Source organism: Hemibagrus wyckioides, linkage group LG24 (assembly GCF_019097595.1).
Source record: "Hemibagrus wyckioides isolate EC202008001 linkage group LG24, SWU_Hwy_1.0, whole genome shotgun sequence".
NCBI classification, from domain to species: Eukaryota; Metazoa; Chordata; class Actinopteri; order Siluriformes; family Bagridae; genus Hemibagrus; species Hemibagrus wyckioides.
Window position 1 is genome coordinate 6477456 of NC_080733.1, and position 18916 is coordinate 6496371.

Below are 18916 nucleotides of genomic sequence, written 5' to 3' on the forward strand. Positions count from 1 at the left end.
TGGTATTTAAGTTTCGGTAGTTATCTGGCTTGTTAGCTAGTTGGTATTCGGGGCTGTCCACTGGTTTCTTGTGTGCCAAACAATCTAAACAGCTTCATGATTATTTCTTTATAATGGCGTGAATACATTGTTCAGTTACACATCGTTATACTACTGGCGGGTTTTTAAGTTGTTTTAACGTTTCAGCTCAATCCGTTATAAATGCTTTATGATCCGTTATAAGTGTTTACTTACGTTAAACAGTTTGCTCTCATTGGCTTGGCTCGTATGGACAAATTTATTTTTGAGTGCATCTTCTTCACATGCTCGAGTATATAATGGCCTGTACATTACTCAGGTTATATTATGAACATTTTGTCCTGAGAGTAAAAGACATTACAGAAGTTACAACGATGTCATGTCAGATGTTATTCAGTGTCTCATCTCCCTCAGTGCAATATGACGTCCTCATTAACCCTTGTGTTAAGTTTTCTACCTAACAATGGATAATTAATGTTTTTAGTGATTACTAGGGACAGGTACAATATACAATATACGTACTATAGGACCCCAAATTTTCTTGATACCTGCTCTGGTTCCTCATTTGCTTTTATAATACCCTCCACTCATCCGTGAAGGCTTTCCACTAGATGTTGGCATGTGGCTGTGAGGATTTGTGTTCATTCAGCTACAAGAGCATTAGTGAGATCAGAGTGAGGAGGTCTGGGGTTCAGTCGGTGTACCAGTTCATCCCAAAGATGTTCAGTGGGGTTGAGTCAGAGTCAGGGCTCAGTACAGGACACTCCAGTTCATGTAAAATCAACACCATGTATTCACTTTGTTCACAGGAGCATTTCCATGCTGGAACAAGTTTGAACCTCTTAGTTCCAGTAAAGGGAAATTGTAAAGCTACAGCATTTAAAGCCATAGTTAGGTGGCCTGAATTACGTACACTATATTGCCAAAAGTTTAGGGACATCTGCCTTTACATGTACATGAATGTAATAAGGAGTTGGCCCACCCTTTGCAGCTGTAACAGCTTCAACTCTTCTGGGAAGGCTTTCCACAAGGTTTAGGAGTGTGTTTATGGGAATTTTTGACCATTCCTCTAGAAGCATATTTGTGAGGTCAGGCACTGATATTGGACGAGAAGGTCTGGCTCACAGTCTCCGCTCTTATTCATCCCAAAGGTGTTCTATGGGGTTGAGGTCAGGACTCTGTGCAGGACAGTCAAGTTTCTCCACACCAAACTCGAAGGGGTCATCCCCAAACTGTTCCCACAAAGTTGGGAGCATGAAATTGTCCAAAATGTCTTGGTATGCTGAAGCATTAAGAGTTCCTTTTACTGGAACTAAGGGGCCAAGCCCAACCCATGAAAACCCCCTGAAAAAACCCCTGATTTCAATGATTTGGAGGGGTGTCCCAAAACTTTGGGCAATATAGTGTATGTTTACATGTGTTTCTACATATGTTTATATTGAAATATTTATTTTGTGCTTAGTTATTCTGGTGCTCTATTGTCATTATTCCCATGAGAGGATAGAGGTTGTATGCCATGCTGCCGCCACAGGGGGATATTGTTATTTGCTAGTGCATTGTGCATTGTGGGTAATGTAGGAAGTGAAAAAAACAAAACAAAATGCAGATGAAGGACGCTTTAACTTTAAAAATCAACTCAGAATTGTATTACACAGTAGATTTTGGAGCCTGCTTGGGATCACATGTTAATTTTAAAGACTAATTTGAAATTTATTCAATGATTTTTCCTTTACTTGACAGAAACAATATTGAATAACTTACAGTTTACGGCACAGTTAAAGTTTACAACACAACACATTAGAAAAACAGCAACAGCAATATAAAAATCTAAAGTCTAATCTAAACATTTTTAAGATTAGAATAGTTTAAGAAGGTTATGAGCAGTACAGTCAATGTAAATTATTATTATTATTATTATTATTATTATTATTATTATTACTACCCACCCTACTTTTATTTCATCCACTGCAGGTATGGTAGTAAGACATTTGCCACTATCAGAAACTGAAGCAGTGGGTATGAGATGCGTAGAAGATGGGTAATCAGGAGCTGGAAGATGTGTTTGTAGCTGTTATACGGCCAAAGAGTGCTGTGAGCCTTAGCTCCAAGGAGTACCGCGCCAAAGCATATGAGGTAGGAACAATGATACTTACTTACATGCTTATACTCACCTTGTATCTACAATTCTTCGTCTTTTGCACCTGTACTTACCAGTATGTGTATTTTGCTTGTTTTACTGACTTTAGCTAAACAAATTGTCAACAGCTGTCTCATTTTTCAGTGGAAATGGAACACCGTAGGACCAGATATTTATTAGCCTTAACACAGGGAGTGGGGTGCGTGTATGTGTGTGAGTTTGGGGTGGGGTGGGCACTGATGTTGGGTGAAGAGGTCTGGGAAACTTTGTGACTGCAGCTTGGGGAAAAAACACATATGGGTGGCCAGCTGTCCATATAGCTTTGGCCATGTATTATATAAGCTAGGTGTTCCAAATGGTCACTAAGTGTATAAGCTTGGACTGTTTTATGTAAATTTATTATCTAAATGCAAATGAATGTACTTAAAAGGCTAATGAGTTTATTTGTACTATCATTTGTTACCTCTTGTTTATAGAGTAATACACATCTTTACATGTTGTGCATAAATGTTCATGTAAACACTTCTGCTACTTATTTACATGCTGGGCCATTTCTGTAGATTCTGCTGATTGAAGTTCCACTTGAGGGAAAAGAGAAGAAACGGAAGAAGGTTCTCCTCGGGACCAAAATCCACACAAACAGTGACAAAACCAAGTCAATTCTGGAATATGTGGACGAAGCAACTAAGCCCATATCAAATAACCAAGGCATAATAGGTTAGTATCTTCTTATCATTTGGGAGCTTTTCATACACATGTGGTAATCATTAAGCAGCAGAGCATGAGAGCAGGCGTGCTATCATAAATAACATTATGGCTGATGACTGAGTGCATTAATATAAATCTATATATATTGCATAGAAGCAGAAGCAGAGTGATTAGAATGAAAGGTTTGCTTAGAAACAGTAAAACAGTCACCTACTTTCCTTCAGTCCTAAGGAATGATGAGACTTTTTGTGGTAATTCTCACAGGGAAACGTGTTGTGCACATGAAGAAGTTCCCTCTAGATGGTGAGAATGAAGGAAAAGAGGCCTCTCTGTTTATTGTGCCAATTAATGTTAAAGGTAAGGTCCATTTGTGAGTGTCTGTATTATTGGTGTGAGATAGATTACAAAATGGTTTGAAACAATTACATTTATTTTATTATGTGCTGAGGGATTTACAAGGACAGTGTAATTGTCTGGATTTTTGAAAACGTGAGTAGTATATACCTGAGTTATAATTAATAAAGTGGTCTGTTATCCACTCCAGACAACAGCAAGCCTGTTTATCACCCTGGGAGTCCCAGCTTTTACTGCCTTCAAGACATCATGCGTGTGTGTAGTGAAACCAGCACCCACTTCAACTCAATCACCTCAAAGATGCTGCTCAGCCTTGACAAGTAGGTTTCTGTACACTCCTCTGTGTTGTAGAACAAGTATAGGTTCAGATCACTCATTTTTTTTGGTAAAAACCTGCCAAAAAAATTAGCTTGTTTGGCAAATCACAACCAAAACTGACTCTACTTTGGGTAGCCATTTAAAGAAAAGGAACAGAGCTGAGCCTGTTTCTGGAATGGAAAAATGTAGACAGAAGACTGAAACAAATGAAATAGTGAGACCCATTGTAATATTGTGATATTTAAGTAACATTAAAATCAATATGATTACTATAGAGCAAAGAAATTACATACTGCACCTTTAATCTGGGTTATAAAAGCTCTGTTTTGATCTATAGGTCTGGAGTGTTCCACTAGGTAGCAATCTTGTGCTGACTTTAAGTGATGGACTGATATATTTATTTGATTGCGCAATTAAATATATGCTGGCAGGGCAAAATATTCCATATTACTGAAAAGCGTGTGTGTGCTGCCCTCAGGTGGCTAGCGGAGCAGCACAGTGTGCCGCATGCTATCCCGGCACTCTTCAGACCTGCGCCTATAGAGAGGGTCAAAACCAACGTGAGCAATCCAGCCTACTCTACCGAGAGCAAGCAGAACGATACGTCACTTCACATGGGCTACACTGCACTGGAGATCAAGAGCAAAATGATGTCTCTGGAGAAGGCAGACATGTGTATCGAGAATCCACTCTATGGCTCAGACCTGCAGTACACCAACAGAGTAAGATAACACTAAACATTTAAATTAAGAAAAGTAGCAAAATTAGAAATACTAGCACAGTATATCAGCAGATAATAAAACATAGGGAATGAGGACAAATCTGTTTCTTTTTTAAAATGGTTCTCCATGTATAAAGAGTTAAATTTTTTTCTGATGGTATATGTAGGTGGATAAGGTCATCATTAATCCGTACTTTGGCTTGGGGGCTCCAGACTACTCCAAAATCCAGATTCCAAAGAGAGAGAAATGGCAACATAGCATGACCAGTGTTACTGAGGACAAGTGAGTCAATAAATGAGTCTGCAGTGTTCTACATTAAGTACACGTGTTAGATATTTGTTTCATATTCCAATCCATTGTAAAGCCCATAACCTCATGAGATGTTGCATTCCATGATTTAGAGATCGCCAGTGGGTCGATGACTTCCCCCTACATCGCAGTGCTTGCGAGGGAGACACAGAGCTTCTGTCCAAACTTCTGGACAGTGGCTATTCTGTCAAACAGCTGGACAGTGACCACTGGGCCCCCATTCATTATGCATGCTGGTATGTGCTGTCTGCTCCTGTTTCTGTTTGTTTAATCACAGAGACTAACAGTGAGAAACAATGAGACATATGTGAACAAGGATTAAAATGTACTGTTAAAATGTACACTTAGATGCTGATTTGATATGGCTGGTTAATCTTTCAGGCATGGAAAGGTGGAGGCCACGAAACTTTTGTTGGAAAAAGGAAATTGCAACCCCAACCTGCTTAATGGACAGCTTAGCTCCCCCTTGCACTTTGCAGCTGGAGGAGGACACTCAGAGATTGTGGAGCTTCTGCTTCAGCATCCTGATATAGATAGGGTGAGTCAAGCTGACTAATAAAGATTTCTTGTGCTATTACATTCAAGTGAGTTAAAATCTGTGTGTTTATGAATGCAAATAACGTTTTATAGAAGTAGGCACACCTTATGTTTATGTTAAACGCTTTTTTTTTTATAAGCCATTCTTTTTCTTTCACAGTTCCCTTATTATCTGTTTTCTTATTCTCTTTTAAAGCACATTGAAGACCAACAGAAACGTTCCCCTCTTCAAATCTGTGAGGAGAATAAACAGAACAACTGGGAGGAGACGGTAAAACTCCTTAAAAAAGCCAATAACCAGCCAGTAAGTGTGATTGCCCTCTGTGTATAGTTCTTATATACTTAAAGAAAAGCTTGAGTTGTGTAAAACGGTTTGTTGGTGGTTTGATAAATGCTTGACAAAAGACAAAAAATTGTGTCAGTATGAAAAGGTCCGGATTTACCGCATGGATGGTTCGTACCGCTCCGTGGAGTTGAAGCATGGCAACAACACTACGGTGCAGCAGATCATGGAGGGTATGAGGCTCTCACAGGAAACACAGCAGTACTTCACCATATGGATCTGCTCTGAGAACCTCAGTGAGTCTCATCGCAACACTGTACAGTCATAAAAAGAACAAGAAACTTTGCTCCATGTTTTTCATTCATGGAAAATGATAGTTTTGCTGTTTAAGCTGGAATTTCTTCACTATAAACAAGCATTGTTTCACGTTAATAGGTCATCACAGAATGACTGGGGTAAATGGAACAAACGAAATGTGATTTGTATTCTGGCTCTTGCTGTTTTTAAGGTTTGCAGCTGAAGCCTTTTCACAAGCCCTTACAGCATTTGCGTATCTGGCCCGAGATTGTCACAGACCTGACTGCACTGGACCCACAAAGGGAAAGCCCCCAACTCTTCCTACGCAGAGATGTTCGTCTGCCTCTGGATGTTGAGAAGAAGGTGGTGTACAATTTTGCCTTTACTGCACCACTTTTTCTGTTGTACTGTTTAACATGGGCAGCAATAGCCTAAATTCGTGACATGAAAAGACAATTAATCTTGGTTTCATTGGATATTTCCTCTAGGTTGAAGATCCACTCTCCATCCTTATCCTGTTTGATGAAGCTCGCTATTTCCTCCTCAAAGGTTTCTTCTCATCACCAGACAGCAAGCTCATAACTCTAGCTAGCCTCCTTCTGCAGATCATTTACGGCAACTATGACAGCAAAAAACACAAGCAAGGCTTTCTGAAGTAAGCACCAGCTTCACATTAAATTTATGCTTGTGTCAGCCTTTTCCTATAATATTGTGTTCCTCTTATACATGTTCTTCTCACTCTGTTTCCAACAGTGAGGAAAACCTGAAATCCATAGTTCCGATATCCAAAGTAAAAAGTAAAGCACATCACTGGACCAACAGGATACTTCACGAGTATAAGGCAGGCTTGCATTTCTGACTGTTTTATAAATAGCAAGGTTGAATAAAAGAAGAGATTTTATGTTGTGCCTAATCTAACTGCTCTGTTTACTGGTTTCTTAGAGTCTGAGCACAAGTGAGGGAGTGAGTAAAGAAATGCATCACCTTCAGCGCCTCTTCCTGCAGAACTGCTGGGACATTCCCACCTATGGAGCTGCCTTTTTTACCGGCCAGGTCTACACCAAAGCCAGCTCCAGCACTCACAAGGTCATCCGGGTCTATGTAGGGGTCAACACCAAAGGTCTGCACCTCATGAACATGGAAACCAAGGTGAGGCATGACGATATAGTTATAGCTGTGACTTTCTGCACAGATCAATGAAATAACAGGCAATAACATTGGCGATCGTAATAAATATTGTCACAGGGAGAGATTGCTTGAGCAACGTTGTGTCTCTCCTCACAATGAGCTGCATTAATGTTGCTCTGTTTGCTCCAGGTGCTCCACCTCAGCATGGAGTATGGCACCTTCATGTGGCAGCTTGGACAGGCTGACCAGTATGTCCAAATCCACAGTCTGGAGAACAAAAAGAACTTCATAGTGCACACAAAACAAGTATGATAGACACGAAATGGCTATGAAAAGTTACTATTTGATATTATATTTGACTATATTTGGTATTTACATTTACATATATTTATTTATATTTTATTAATGTTTTTACAGTGTATATATATATATATATATATATATATATATATATATATATATATATATATATATATATATATATATATATATATATATATATATATATTTAAATGTACTGTAGGTTGTAAATGAATGTTGAAGTGGGTGAATTTTAAGATCTCTGGTAGTCTAGGAAATAGATTCACGATTTAAGTACCCCTTGATACAGAACAAAAAGTCCACTGGGTGGATTCAGACCCGATCCAGCCCTTTCTACCTGGTTGGATCTGGATGGATTCAAGCCAGATGTCCAGGGTGTGGAATGTGTTTACTACGTTGTTTCGTGCTGTACAGCATTCTATGAGTTAGGGCAATGCTTGGAGGAGAATTTGCATCAGATTCAATTTTACCCCCTGGATATTTTGTTCATTGTATTAACACCTTATTATAATTATAGCTAGTAATTATAGCTATTGTTGGTGGTTATGACTGTCTGTGTTTGACATTGAGTACCCATGTTTCCTCTACAGGCAGGCCTGATTGTAAAGCTGCTGATGAAGCTGAGTGGACAGATAACTCCTAATGACAGAGCAGCATCAGACAAATACGCATACGGCTAACTCTCATCATGCAATCCAGTTTCAGAACTCATGCCATCAGATTGCCTTAAATTTTACAGTTTGCATTTATATTTATACTTTTACTGTCAAATAAGTTTTTTTTTTTTTAGAGTAATTCTTTAGGATTTTGTTCCAGGTAGCACCTTCTAAACTATATATGCTTTTGTTGAGAATACAGTTTTTAATTTTATAACTTTTTTCATTGCTGTGTATAAATGTTTATATGTAATGGTTGCATTTTAATAAAATATACATACAATATGTTACAGAGTGATTTCCTTGTTTTTAAAATATAATAAGAAGTAAATTGCTTTATATTCTCAAATTGTAATGTGTCAGTGTTGGCAGTGGTGAAACATATCAGTTATTATTAATTTCACACTCCAATTCAATTTTTACATTAATATCTGAAAGAGAATGACAGTAGAGAATGATCTCATGTAGTTTCTGTGTCAATCTCTTGTTTTTACCTTCAGATGCCAGTAAGTGGCAGCACAAGCAAGCTTACAGGATCCAATTTGCCGAAACGGAAAGTAAAATGAACATCAGTTTAACTGCTGGACAGTGCTGAGTGTGATGCTCACTTTAATATTTAACAATGATGTTTGTGCTTTTGACAAACTGGGCAGATTATAAAAAGAAATGAGGAAGCTGTAGTGTTCCTAATCAGTGGTGAAGGTTAGTAGACTTTTAGGATTTTGCTTGGGAGGATTGAATGTTAAAGTTTAACTGCAAATTTAAATAGATATATAATGCCACCGTTCTTTCAAGACATTCTTATTTTTCTGTTTCATACTGTGCTTGTGAGAATAATATGGGTGTATACAAAAGTTTCCATACACCTACACAGGCTACTCAATTTTCCACACAAACTCCACACATTTTATCTGATGTGAACAAAGTAGATGCCCAATTGATACTCAAAAAGAAATGTATACTAATATGAAATCTGTGGAATTGTAAGAATACTTGTAGCCTAGGTTAATATGAAATTTTGGCCTTAACTGTAGATGCTACTTTTCAAAAATCCGTCCTAAATCAGTGTTATTGTGAGGACGGTGTAAAGCAGCATTTATATGACATTGGATGATTAGAATAAAGGCAACCTTCAGCAGCTGAATGCCTTTCAGTTGACAATCACTGCGAGTTTAATGGTTGCTCATTCGTCTTCTGTTAGAGTGTCATGTTTTGCTTCACTCACTGACCTTAAGACTTAATCTCACATTTGCACACGCTCTAATGAGCATCTCTGCGCAAATGTCACACAGTATTCCACACCGCATCCCTAACTACAGCCCCCCGCCCCCACCGAGTTCATCATCCAATAGGCATGCATAATAACCTTGATATTTCAAAAGCACTGAAGCGCTACACTGTGTGACAAATCCACAACAGAAATGCCCATTGAAAAGTTAAAGAAGCTAAATGCAAATTGAAAATAAAGTGTCTTGACTTTAACTCATGTCCTCTTTGCTGAAGAAACGTATAGAGAGTAGATAACTTTGGTCGATTCTGGTGCTGTTCGGCGTGCCCCTTTGTACATAGGGTTGGCCGTAGCTTGCATGAGGCAGGAGAGTACACTAGACTTCTGTTTCTGTTTCTACAGAGCGAGCAAAAGGATTGTGTCAAGCCTGCCAGGGAGTTGTGGATTGATTGCCCCTTGGGAAATGCACTCGCTTTATACACAAAAGTGCTAATTCTGTTTCTCCACAGCAAGCTTTTGTGGTGTCCCACTGAAAAGCACAGACTCCAGCTTCTTAACCGCTGCCTCGTTTGACGTATGGTAGTGATGAGTTGGTTTTTTTTCCAGGCCTATAAAACCTGCGTAAAAGGTCAGAAGAAAACTAGCTGTCGAGACACTGTACTCGGTCACAAAGAAAGACTCGACTGAGATCTTTCTCGGAGCCCATTTCTCACACAAAGGCTGAATGGGTGCGTAGTGGGGGTGAGTGAAAGACTGAGTGAGCAAGGCCCCCTGCACCTTTTCACTTCTTTTGGATGAAACAATAGTCTTTGTCTACAATGTCCCTCCATTCTTCTTGCCGGGTTGGGGGGAGTGTTTCTCTATAGTAACAGTGACAAAACAAGGCAGGCCCAAATGTGGTAGCAGACTCGAGAAGGACTTACACACTTGCTGCTCATCAGTGACAGTTTCTCAGTGTTTTAGTGATTAATCCAGAAAGATCGCCAGGGACGAGAGGAAAAAAAAACATTAATGTATGACACTGGACCAGAGATGTGTGTGTGTGAACGTAGTCAGTCCCCTGTGGAAGGGTATTAGTGGAACCAGGGAGTCGTCTCACACACTTTCATTCACTCCCCTCGATGTCACAATGAACCCAGAGACTCAGTATGAAGACTCAGTGTCCATTATGGTGCTGGAGAACATTAAAAACAAGCTCCGCCATGCCTTCAGAACAACAGCCGAGCCACGAATGTCCTCTGAAAATGATGATGATCCGATGAGCACCAGCAGGAGTTTCCAGGCTAATGAAGAGCTACGCAGAGCCAAGATAGACGGAGCAATTACCTGGTTACGCTCCGAACTGGTGAGTTGATTTCACTGCATTACAACTACATATTTTTGAGGTTGAGATACTTTTTTCTTCTTCCACAATTTAGTCTTCTTGTCAAGCTTTTTTTTTTTTTTATAATTCACTTTTAATGCTTGGAGTTTCGGAATTCTTTACTATAACTGCATCCTATAAGGGTTGGATGTCAAAATTTGGGAAGAGCAGCAATAAATCTATTTCACATAAATACAGGACATTTGTGTCCAGAATTTAGAATATATTGGTAAATCTTCTGTTCCCATCTACAGTCTTGCTGGTCTGGAGTCCAGCACAGTTTGGTCATTTTTCACTGATCTAAGACGTGCAGTACACCTGGGAATTCCCTGGTGACGTGAAGCAGGTGTCTTTAAGCATAGAAATCACCAAACTGTCTTTTGGATCTACAGATCTGCAGTTTGGGAAGACACAGCACGTTTGATATAACACTCAGTTAAATAAATTAACAGCACTATCTATTGCTTCATATTTTATTATTTATATTTATATGTCAGATGCATACTGCACATAATTGAAACAAAATAAACCAACAAAATATATTTATAACAAAATATGAATTGTATTTTTATATGTTTTTGCAAAATACTTTCTGCTACTTTTATTGGTAAGAATTGGACTCTAGCTTAATCATTGTTGCTTAAGCTAATATAAACAAATTGTGCTTAAAATATTAAATATTAATATTAAATATTACACTTTAAATATTAGTTCATTTCCTTAACTAATACTAAACATAACAGAAGCGAATAAAGTAAAAGGCAAGTTTTGTAATATTAATATTGTTAAAAAGTAGTATGATATTATATTATTTATTATTTTTTAAAATATTGTTAACTAAATGCACCTCCATTAGCTGATGTTTTATCAGTCATTTATTAAAAAGAAATGTGCATAACTTAAAATAAATTTAATTACAGGTATCATTAATAATCAACTAAAATGCACCCTTTAGCCTCCATTAAGAATTTTTTATAATTGGTCACAACAGACATATTAAGGGAACAGCATCAATTAATATGTAAGTTATTTTGGTAGTTTTACTTCCTTTACTAATGCTGAAGTTTCTGGTACTTTAAAGTTAAGCTGTGTCATAAATAATGTTAATTAAGTGAAACCTAATGGAAAAGCGCAACCATAAAATTGCTTCAGAATTCATTTACCTACTGAAATGAGCAAATCAACATCTGAAAAACTTGTGTATAAAAATGATATGATGATACATCACTTTAATGGGCTTTAAAATGCCTGTCTGGCTTCTGTGAACCAAATGAATGCTGAACTGTGTATCTGTGTTTCTCTCTTTAACATTCAGCTGGAGATGCGCTCACAGGACCGACAGCTGGCTCAGACCCTGCTCGGGCTTAACACTGAGATCCAGAGACTGAGGAGGGAAAGTGGTCCTCTTTTATTCGACTCCAGTCACACAGAGCAGCACTGAGTTCACCATGACAAATGGATAAAGATGTCTTCTTATCTGTTACTTCTGATGTCTTGGCATGAAGCATGCGAGTTTTTAATGCCAAAAATGTGCATTTATGTTGAATAAGAATTTGTATGCTATAGTGTTATAGTCTTGCTGCATGTGATGCTTGCTTTATTTTTAAACAAATGCTAAATTGGAAGATTAGATACCTTCAAGATTTTATTTTAAATGCTATTGCATGCTTTTTAAGGTTTAAAAGACAGGACTGGTGTGTTTAGTGTGTAAGACAAAGCCGATAGGAATCAGTGAATCAGCTGTTGTTTCAGATTACATGACTGACTTGCACCCTAAAACTGCTCTTATGGTCCCTGTGGTAATATGTGTGTGCATTATTATGCATGTTGGTACTTGTGGTGAAAAGGATGCAGAACAATACATCTAGTGTTATATCTAGAGAATATATCTGACATTTTTATCGCTGAGTAAAACAAATTGCCAAACCAATAAATAAATGAGATTTTATCATGGCATCTGATTTTCATCATGGCATGACCTCACCAGAATATACACTACCAGTCAAAAGTTTGGACACACCTTCTAATTCCATGGTCTTTCCTGATGTTTATTTCTTTCTACATTGTAAAACAATGCTGAAGGCGGCCGAAATACACAATAATCTCGTTTGAACAGTTGATATTGAGATATGTCTGCTACTGATGCTCTGTAAAGCCTTCATAACGCCTCTAATCTGAGGTGCTGTTAATTGGTGATTTCTGAGGCTGGTAACTCTAAATGAACTTCTCCTCTGCAGCAGAGGTCAGTTGTGGTCTTGCTTTCCTGGGATGGTCTTCATGTGGTCCAGTTTCATCATGGTGCTTGATGGGTTTTGCAAATGCACTTGACAATACTGTTCTTGCAAGAACTATTCCAGAACACCTGACCTTCGTGTCTTAAAATAACAACTGACTGTTTTTTGTTGTCGTTACATATGGATTACTTAAGTCCATGTGTGTTATTTCATAGTTTTGAAATCTCCAGTATTGTTCTAGAATGTAGAAAATAAATCCCTAAACAAAAAACATTGAATTAAAAGGTGTGTCCAAACTTTTGACTGGTAGTGTATATTCACACCCCCACAAAAATCACAATATATAACTCTATAGCTGTACATTTATACTATAAATATATCTCTTTTCAGCCTTGTCTAGATGCTGCAGTAAAAAGTGTGTAAACTCTATTTATTACTATAAAATAAATAGATAATAATAATAATAATAATAATAATAATAATAATAATAATAATAATCTATTTGATCATATAATCTTACAAAGAAAGATTGGTGTGTAATTTACTGATTGATATTCTATTACCATTCTATTATTATCAAATTTCCCATTATCTGAAAGAACAAATTTTGTCGGCCATTATAAAATCTGTTTTGCTAAAAATGGTGAAATGTTTCCTTTTACTTTTTCATCACCTAGTCTACATGCAGCAGAGATGCACGCAGAATGTCAGGTGTGCTCAAGTGAATTCAAATATGCAATAAAGTGTAATATTTTAGCACATAATAAATCATACTTTATCATGAAATGAAAGAACAAAGTCTGACTAGTGAAGGCCACCCTGGTATCAGCTTTATGTGACATGAAGTTCCACATCATGATGTCAAACACTCAATTTTCATTTACTACTGAAAAAGTCAAACATCTGCAGCTACTAACAGTAGTGAGTCAGATATATGCATGTGTTTAAATGTGTATCTACACACACACACACACACACACACATATGGGGGTTTCAAAAGCCTGAGAGTTTTTTTGTTTATATATAAAACTTGAAAATTTGAAGAATAATTACTAGGTCACTAATAATGTTTTCCACAACTTTGTGATATTGACCACATGTTAAGTGCTTTGTCCCTCCTGTTGAAGCACAGGTTTAGATAAAACCCCAAAGGATTTGATATAAAAGGCATCAATGGCTTTTACACAAACCTGTGTGATAGTGCATATTATCATTAAAGCAAAAAGGGGCATATCAAATACCAAGATCCTTTCACTCGAGTTGTCTTAGTAGCATTTGTAATAAAAATGGTTGTATTAAATTATAAATCCATGCCAAACAGAAGCATTTTCTCTCATGCTCTCAGACCTTTGGACCCCACTGTATATATTTTTATGCGCGCCACTTATCAAAGTTTGTCAGTGAAATAAAAGGAAAATAGCAGCCTATCTCACTAGACCTTGTCAGACTGAAACCTGTGATCATAGAGTTCACAGTAAACAGCTCTCCACTCCTACACTGAACCTGCGATTTGCTCTGAAAGCGACTCAAACTTGTTTTTCCAGAACCATTCTAGCAGTATAATAATCTACTTTTATGTTCTCTTGAATACAGTTAGTAAAACTTCAAGAAATGATCAGGAGCCAGGAGTTTAAGGTACTGAACTACGACGGCCGAAGCTCCTCTTAGACACGGAGTGTGTGAGGGGACTAGTATAGAAGTTAGAGTAGATGGATGAGCAAAAGGACATTTCTCCTGAATAGGAGGAAGCACTGCTCCCATCTGCTTCACTGTCTGAGTCCCAGGACTGTTCTTCATATTCATCCGGCTCCTCCTCTTCATCATCGTCCACAGCACACTCCTGCTTCAGCTCCTGAATCCCTGCGTGGAGGTCCATGAGCTGTCGGATCAGAGCCTGGTCCTGAGAGCGCATCTCCATCTGTAATTTTATTTACATGAATAATTACAGAACAATTGTGAGAAATCTTACTGCTGTAACACTTTCAATTTCCCTCTGGATCAATAACATTTCTATCTATCTATCTATCTATCTATCTATCTATCTATCTATCTATCTATCTATCTATCTATCTATCTATCTATCTATCTATCTATCTATCTATCTATCTATCTATCTATCTATCTATCTATCTATCTATCTATCTATCTGTTTGTTAGAATCTGTGAAAACCATTTAAACGAAAGAATATTAGAGAAAAACAAGAAAGATAACTGCTGTGACTTTATATATAGACAACCTCAGTTGTCACAGCAGGAACCTTCTAATAACAAGCTCTCAGTTTGTCTGAGTGACCTCTCCACCCACTACACTAACACAACACTGCAGCATGTTGCACTTATTTATCAAATCCAGCAAAGCAACGTTACAGAATATTACCAGTATTTTTAAATCCTCATCCAGAGAGCAGACTTGAGGCAGAATTGCATTTAGATATGAAAATATTTAGCATTCAATACAACGGGACGTCTGAGCCCTGACTACACACATGATGTAAGTGATCCTGACAAAAAACAACAAAAACAGTTTGTCTCAGTGTCACTGTCAGGGATCTGAACCGCATGTGTTGTATTCCCAAACTGTCACTCAAAAACAAGCGTGAAAAGAAAAGTGACTTATTCAAAGTGTGTGTAGCTCGGTCTGTCTCTGTGCAGTTGTAGCTTTCACTTGTAGATGATCAAAAGCATTATACCATGTTGAATAGTCTGTCAGGTTGTTAAAAAGACATCAAAGCAATCTAAAAAGAACAGAAAAGAAAAGAAAAGATCTCCTGAAGACAACTCAGTGAGCAGTTATAATATTAAAGTCAAACATGACTCACATATTCTCACATATTGATCTTAAATATAAATGACGGACCATGGCTAAGGTAGCGTTGTGTGTGTGTGTGTGTGGACAGCCGAGCGTGCGTTTAAACTATTTCTGACTGTCCATTTCTTTCAAATGCAAATGCTTCCTTCATCCTTTATGAGGAACTGAGGCTTTCTAATTTCTTTCATTGTAAGAAAATAATATACCAAATTCCGGCACATTCCCAAGAGGAATAGAGGGACAGAAAGTTTTCCTGTCAAAAGTGATGAAAGTGAAAGTAAATAGAAAATAATGAAAAAAAAAAGAAGAAATAACTTTCTTCTAAAAACTTGTCTCGACTTTACACTCAAGTGCGTGTGTCAGAGTCATTTTCTTACATGTGTTTTCAGATTTCTTTGCCGCAGACCCTGCAGTAGAACCATGACTAATCTCCTACCAGAGGGAAAAAGAAAACAACTCTCGCGCTGCGCTCAGCTTTTACTTCTTCTGTTACGCGGACTGCTGTAAGCCTGGCTATGAGACTTTATTGGAAGTGATTGTCTTGGAGACAGGGAATGCACATGAGCTTCTCCGGGGACATAACAGAAAACACGAACCTGGTTTTGCCTTAGTAAACACCCTTGTTATCAGAGTTTTGGAGATAAACAAGAAGTGCAGGGTTCTAAAAATTATTTTCCTTCTATAGATTCCTTTAACTAAAAAGAAATACTACATTCCTTCTCAGTACAGATAGTTAGTGGATAAGCGTAAACCTTACAATATATAATATATTAAGTGCTTTGTCCCTCCTGTTGAAGCACAGGTTTAGATAAAAACCCAAAGGATTTGATATAAAAGGCATCATCGGCTTTTACACAAACCTGTGTGATAGTGCATATTATCATTAAAGCAAAAAGGGGCATATCAAATACCAAGATCCTTTCACTCGAGTTGTCTTAATATCATTTGTAATAAAAATGGTTGTATTAAATTATAAATCAATGCCAAACAGAAGCATTTTCACTCATGCTCTCAGACCTTTGGACCCCACAAAAAATACTATATAATATTTTTTTTGCCTATTAATTGGTACTTTTTTTATTCCTTTGAGATTATTATTATTATTTAAGTTTTGAGTATAAGGATATTTTATTTTTTAAGTATAATTTAAGTTTTGATTATACCCATGGTATGGGTATAATCAAAACTTAAATTATACTTAAAAAATAAAATGAATAATAAATAATAATAATTTATAATTATTTATTATTTAATAATAATAATAATAATAATAATAATAATAATAATAATAATAATAAAATGAAGTGTCCAGCAAAATAGACTTATTACTCTTACTAAATACTAACTCAGTAATACATTAAATAACTCTGATACAGCTGAGTTGTCATTTTCAACCACAGTAATAAAATATTCAAAATTGCAACCATCTTGACTGCGCTTCATAGACCTCTGTCTGTGGTAAAATAGTTAAGATCAATTTTGCTTTATTTTTTATTTGCAGGTATGGTAAATAAACCAAAATAGGCTTATATAACACATACACAGCATCCATGCTTTTGCAATAAACCAATAAACTACTGTAATCTTCAGCTTTTAGGTAATGCTCACTTTGTGTGTACAATTCACTTAAAAATGACATCAGACTTTTATAGGAAATGAAATGACCATGATAAACACTTTTTTTTCAGTTGAGTAATTCTAGGTAAATAAAGTGTTAGCACTTCATTACCGTCTTGAAGCTTGCAATGATGTGGAATTGAACAGTGACATAGCTAAAGGTACAAGCAGATTTTAAACTAGAGGAACCCAGGTAAACTTGTGGAAGTTGAATTTTAGTACAGTTTGATGATTTCACAGCCACCTGATTACACTCATCAGTAAATGTTTCTCTGCAGAGTTTTAACCCCTCTTGGACTTTTCTGAAATTCTGGTCATGAAGGTGTACAAGAATGGATTTGCTGTGGGTGAGGCAGTAAATGCCAAGTGATATATCTGTCATTGACAATGGGGTTGCTCTGTCTTTATCCCATGGGAATGCTGCTGGTGAAACATTGTACTTGTGACCTCTGCATGTCAATGTCAAGACCCACAGTAAATTTTACTGTTTGGCAATAACATCCCAAACAAGCAAGATGACCTCTGCTGTTGTTGGTCTTTTAACTACCTTGACCCAAGCCTGAAATTAGAATAAACTCTTGTATGGAATGGTAGGACCACCCCTGGAGGTTGTAGTTCAGTTCAAGTTGCAGGTTGTAATGGTATACCATGTGCATGAGCAGGAAACAATACAAGTTAATAGTCTTCAGTTGTTGATTTCAGTGAAAAGTATATTAGACTGAAAATGAGTTTAAACTAAATCCAAATAGCTGTTTCTAAATTTACATAAACATCAAATAATAATTTGACAATTAACTTTCAACAGCTACAACTAGTGAACGTTTAATAATGCTTGTGCTCAATATTGGCAGTAAAACAAAAAAATATTTACCCACACCTACAGGGTTAATCATCCCTCATTTTCTCATTTGCTCCTCATGTTTCTCATCCACAAATTTCACCTGGATGCTATTAATCCGATCTTACCAGCTCTCGTCTCAGCCAGGCCAAAGCACTCTCTATGTCCGGACGGCCAGCACGATCATCCCTGCATTTCTCCTCTGTCAGCTGCTGCTCTCTGAAGATCTCTGCTGCTTTGTAGTCCTCAAAACTAGCTTCCTTACATGAGAAATCTCTCAGTCTGGTCAGGACTACTTCCATTCTCGCAGAATTACTTCTTGATGATCGCTGTCACTGGATATTGCTCTATTACCTAAAGCACTTTCTCAGCTTTGTCTTCTGTTTTTAGCTACTATAAGAGCTCTACCATTTACTCTAGCTAACAGAACAGAACTCTTGTTAGTGGTGGGTTTAGACTGGGCTAATATTATGGATGAGCCCCTTCCCCTTCCCTTTTCTTGTGTCCAACTTATTAGGAGCTAACAGCAAGGAGTGAGCTGTGTGTGAGCGTGACGCAGAAAGAGGGACGTCACCTCTATCGATTGTGAGACCCAGTGACGTTTTTGTTTACTTTTGTAGCATGTCTTACACACACATATGGTTGCTGGATGTGGGTATGGTGTTGTCATGGTTATCTGAGCAGTGCTCGGGACACTTGGGTGGTCTGTGGAATGTCCTTGGCATAGTCCTAAGACACAAAAAGGATCTGAAAACTGACCTGATAAAGTTATGAAAAGCTCCATATTTGTATCAGAAGTGAATGCTGTGCTTTCTTCTGATATTAATATTAGTGGAAACTGCTGATATTCTGCAGTATTGTGATACTGCATTATGTAATCTATAAGTGGTTTGATGGGCTGCATTGTAGAAGGTCCTGTCCGTGTTTCTCCTAGCAACTCACACAAATGAGCAACACATTTAAACACAGGACAAAAATAGCCGTGACACAATTAGGGCAATAATTAAAGCTGAATTACTCAAACCCTTAGATCAATCCA

The 18916-nt window shown here is 37.4% G+C and overlaps 3 protein-coding genes across 3 annotated transcripts in view; 2 read left to right on the forward strand and 1 right to left on the reverse strand.

The window, feature by feature from the left end:
• krit1 (KRIT1 ankyrin repeat containing) overlaps nt 1–8004 on the forward strand; it is an 8412-nt gene extending 408 nt beyond the window's left edge. The window contains exons 2-17 of the mRNA XM_058377126.1: nt 1990–2151; nt 2716–2872; nt 3128–3220; nt 3408–3537; nt 4014–4257; nt 4424–4539; nt 4659–4802; nt 4948–5104; nt 5300–5407; nt 5526–5682; nt 5895–6046; nt 6172–6338; nt 6437–6524; nt 6626–6832; nt 7001–7117; nt 7723–8004. Coding sequence (XP_058233109.1) covers nt 2053–2151; nt 2716–2872; nt 3128–3220; nt 3408–3537; nt 4014–4257; nt 4424–4539; nt 4659–4802; nt 4948–5104; nt 5300–5407; nt 5526–5682; nt 5895–6046; nt 6172–6338; nt 6437–6524; nt 6626–6832; nt 7001–7117; nt 7723–7812 — 2226 coding nt within the window. The 5' untranslated portion in view covers nt 1990–2052 and the 3' untranslated portion in view covers nt 7813–8004. The remainder of the gene's footprint in view (nt 1–1989; nt 2152–2715; nt 2873–3127; nt 3221–3407; nt 3538–4013; nt 4258–4423; nt 4540–4658; nt 4803–4947; nt 5105–5299; nt 5408–5525; nt 5683–5894; nt 6047–6171; nt 6339–6436; nt 6525–6625; nt 6833–7000; nt 7118–7722) is intronic.
• A 1680-nt stretch (nt 8005–9684) lies between these two features.
• On the forward strand, nt 9685–13074 carry si:ch211-153f2.3 (uncharacterized). The gene is made up of 2 exons (XM_058378079.1): nt 9685–10361; nt 11695–13074. Exons 1-2 carry the CDS (start codon nt 10032–10034, stop codon nt 11818–11820), a joined length of 456 nt encoding a protein of 151 aa, XP_058234062.1. The 5' UTR covers nt 9685–10031; the 3' UTR covers nt 11821–13074.
• Nucleotides 13075–13434: 360 nt separating this feature from the next.
• Nucleotides 13435–18370, reverse strand: LOC131345448 (protein FAM167A-like). The gene is made up of 2 exons (XM_058378350.1): nt 18006–18370; nt 13435–14531 (listed from the first exon to the last, which is right to left on the reverse strand). The coding sequence occupies exons 1-2, from the start codon at nt 18177–18179 to the stop codon at nt 14244–14246; spliced, it is 462 nt and encodes a 153-aa protein (XP_058234333.1). The 5' UTR covers nt 18180–18370; the 3' UTR covers nt 13435–14243.
• Nucleotides 18371–18916: the final 546 nt, after the last annotated feature.

What these genes read in the sequence shown, in the direction of transcription:
- si:ch211-153f2.3 (XM_058378079.1), top strand. Translation starts at nt 10,032, where the DNA reads ATGACACTGGACCAGAGATGTGTGTGTGTGAACGTAGTCAGTCCCCTG. An exon ending in CCTGGTTACGCTCCGAACTG is followed by an intron (nt 10,362 to 11,694) that starts GTGAGTTGATTT and finishes TTTAACATTCAG; the next exon opens with CTGGAGATGCGCTCACAGGA.
- LOC131345448 (XM_058378350.1), bottom strand. Translation starts at nt 18,179, where the DNA reads ATGGAAGTAGTCCTGACCAGACTGAGAGATTTCTCATGTAAGGAAGCT. An exon ending in CCTGGCTGAGACGAGAGCTG is followed by an intron (nt 14,532 to 18,005) that starts GTAAGATCGGAT and finishes ATAAAATTACAG; the next exon opens with ATGGAGATGCGCTCTCAGGA.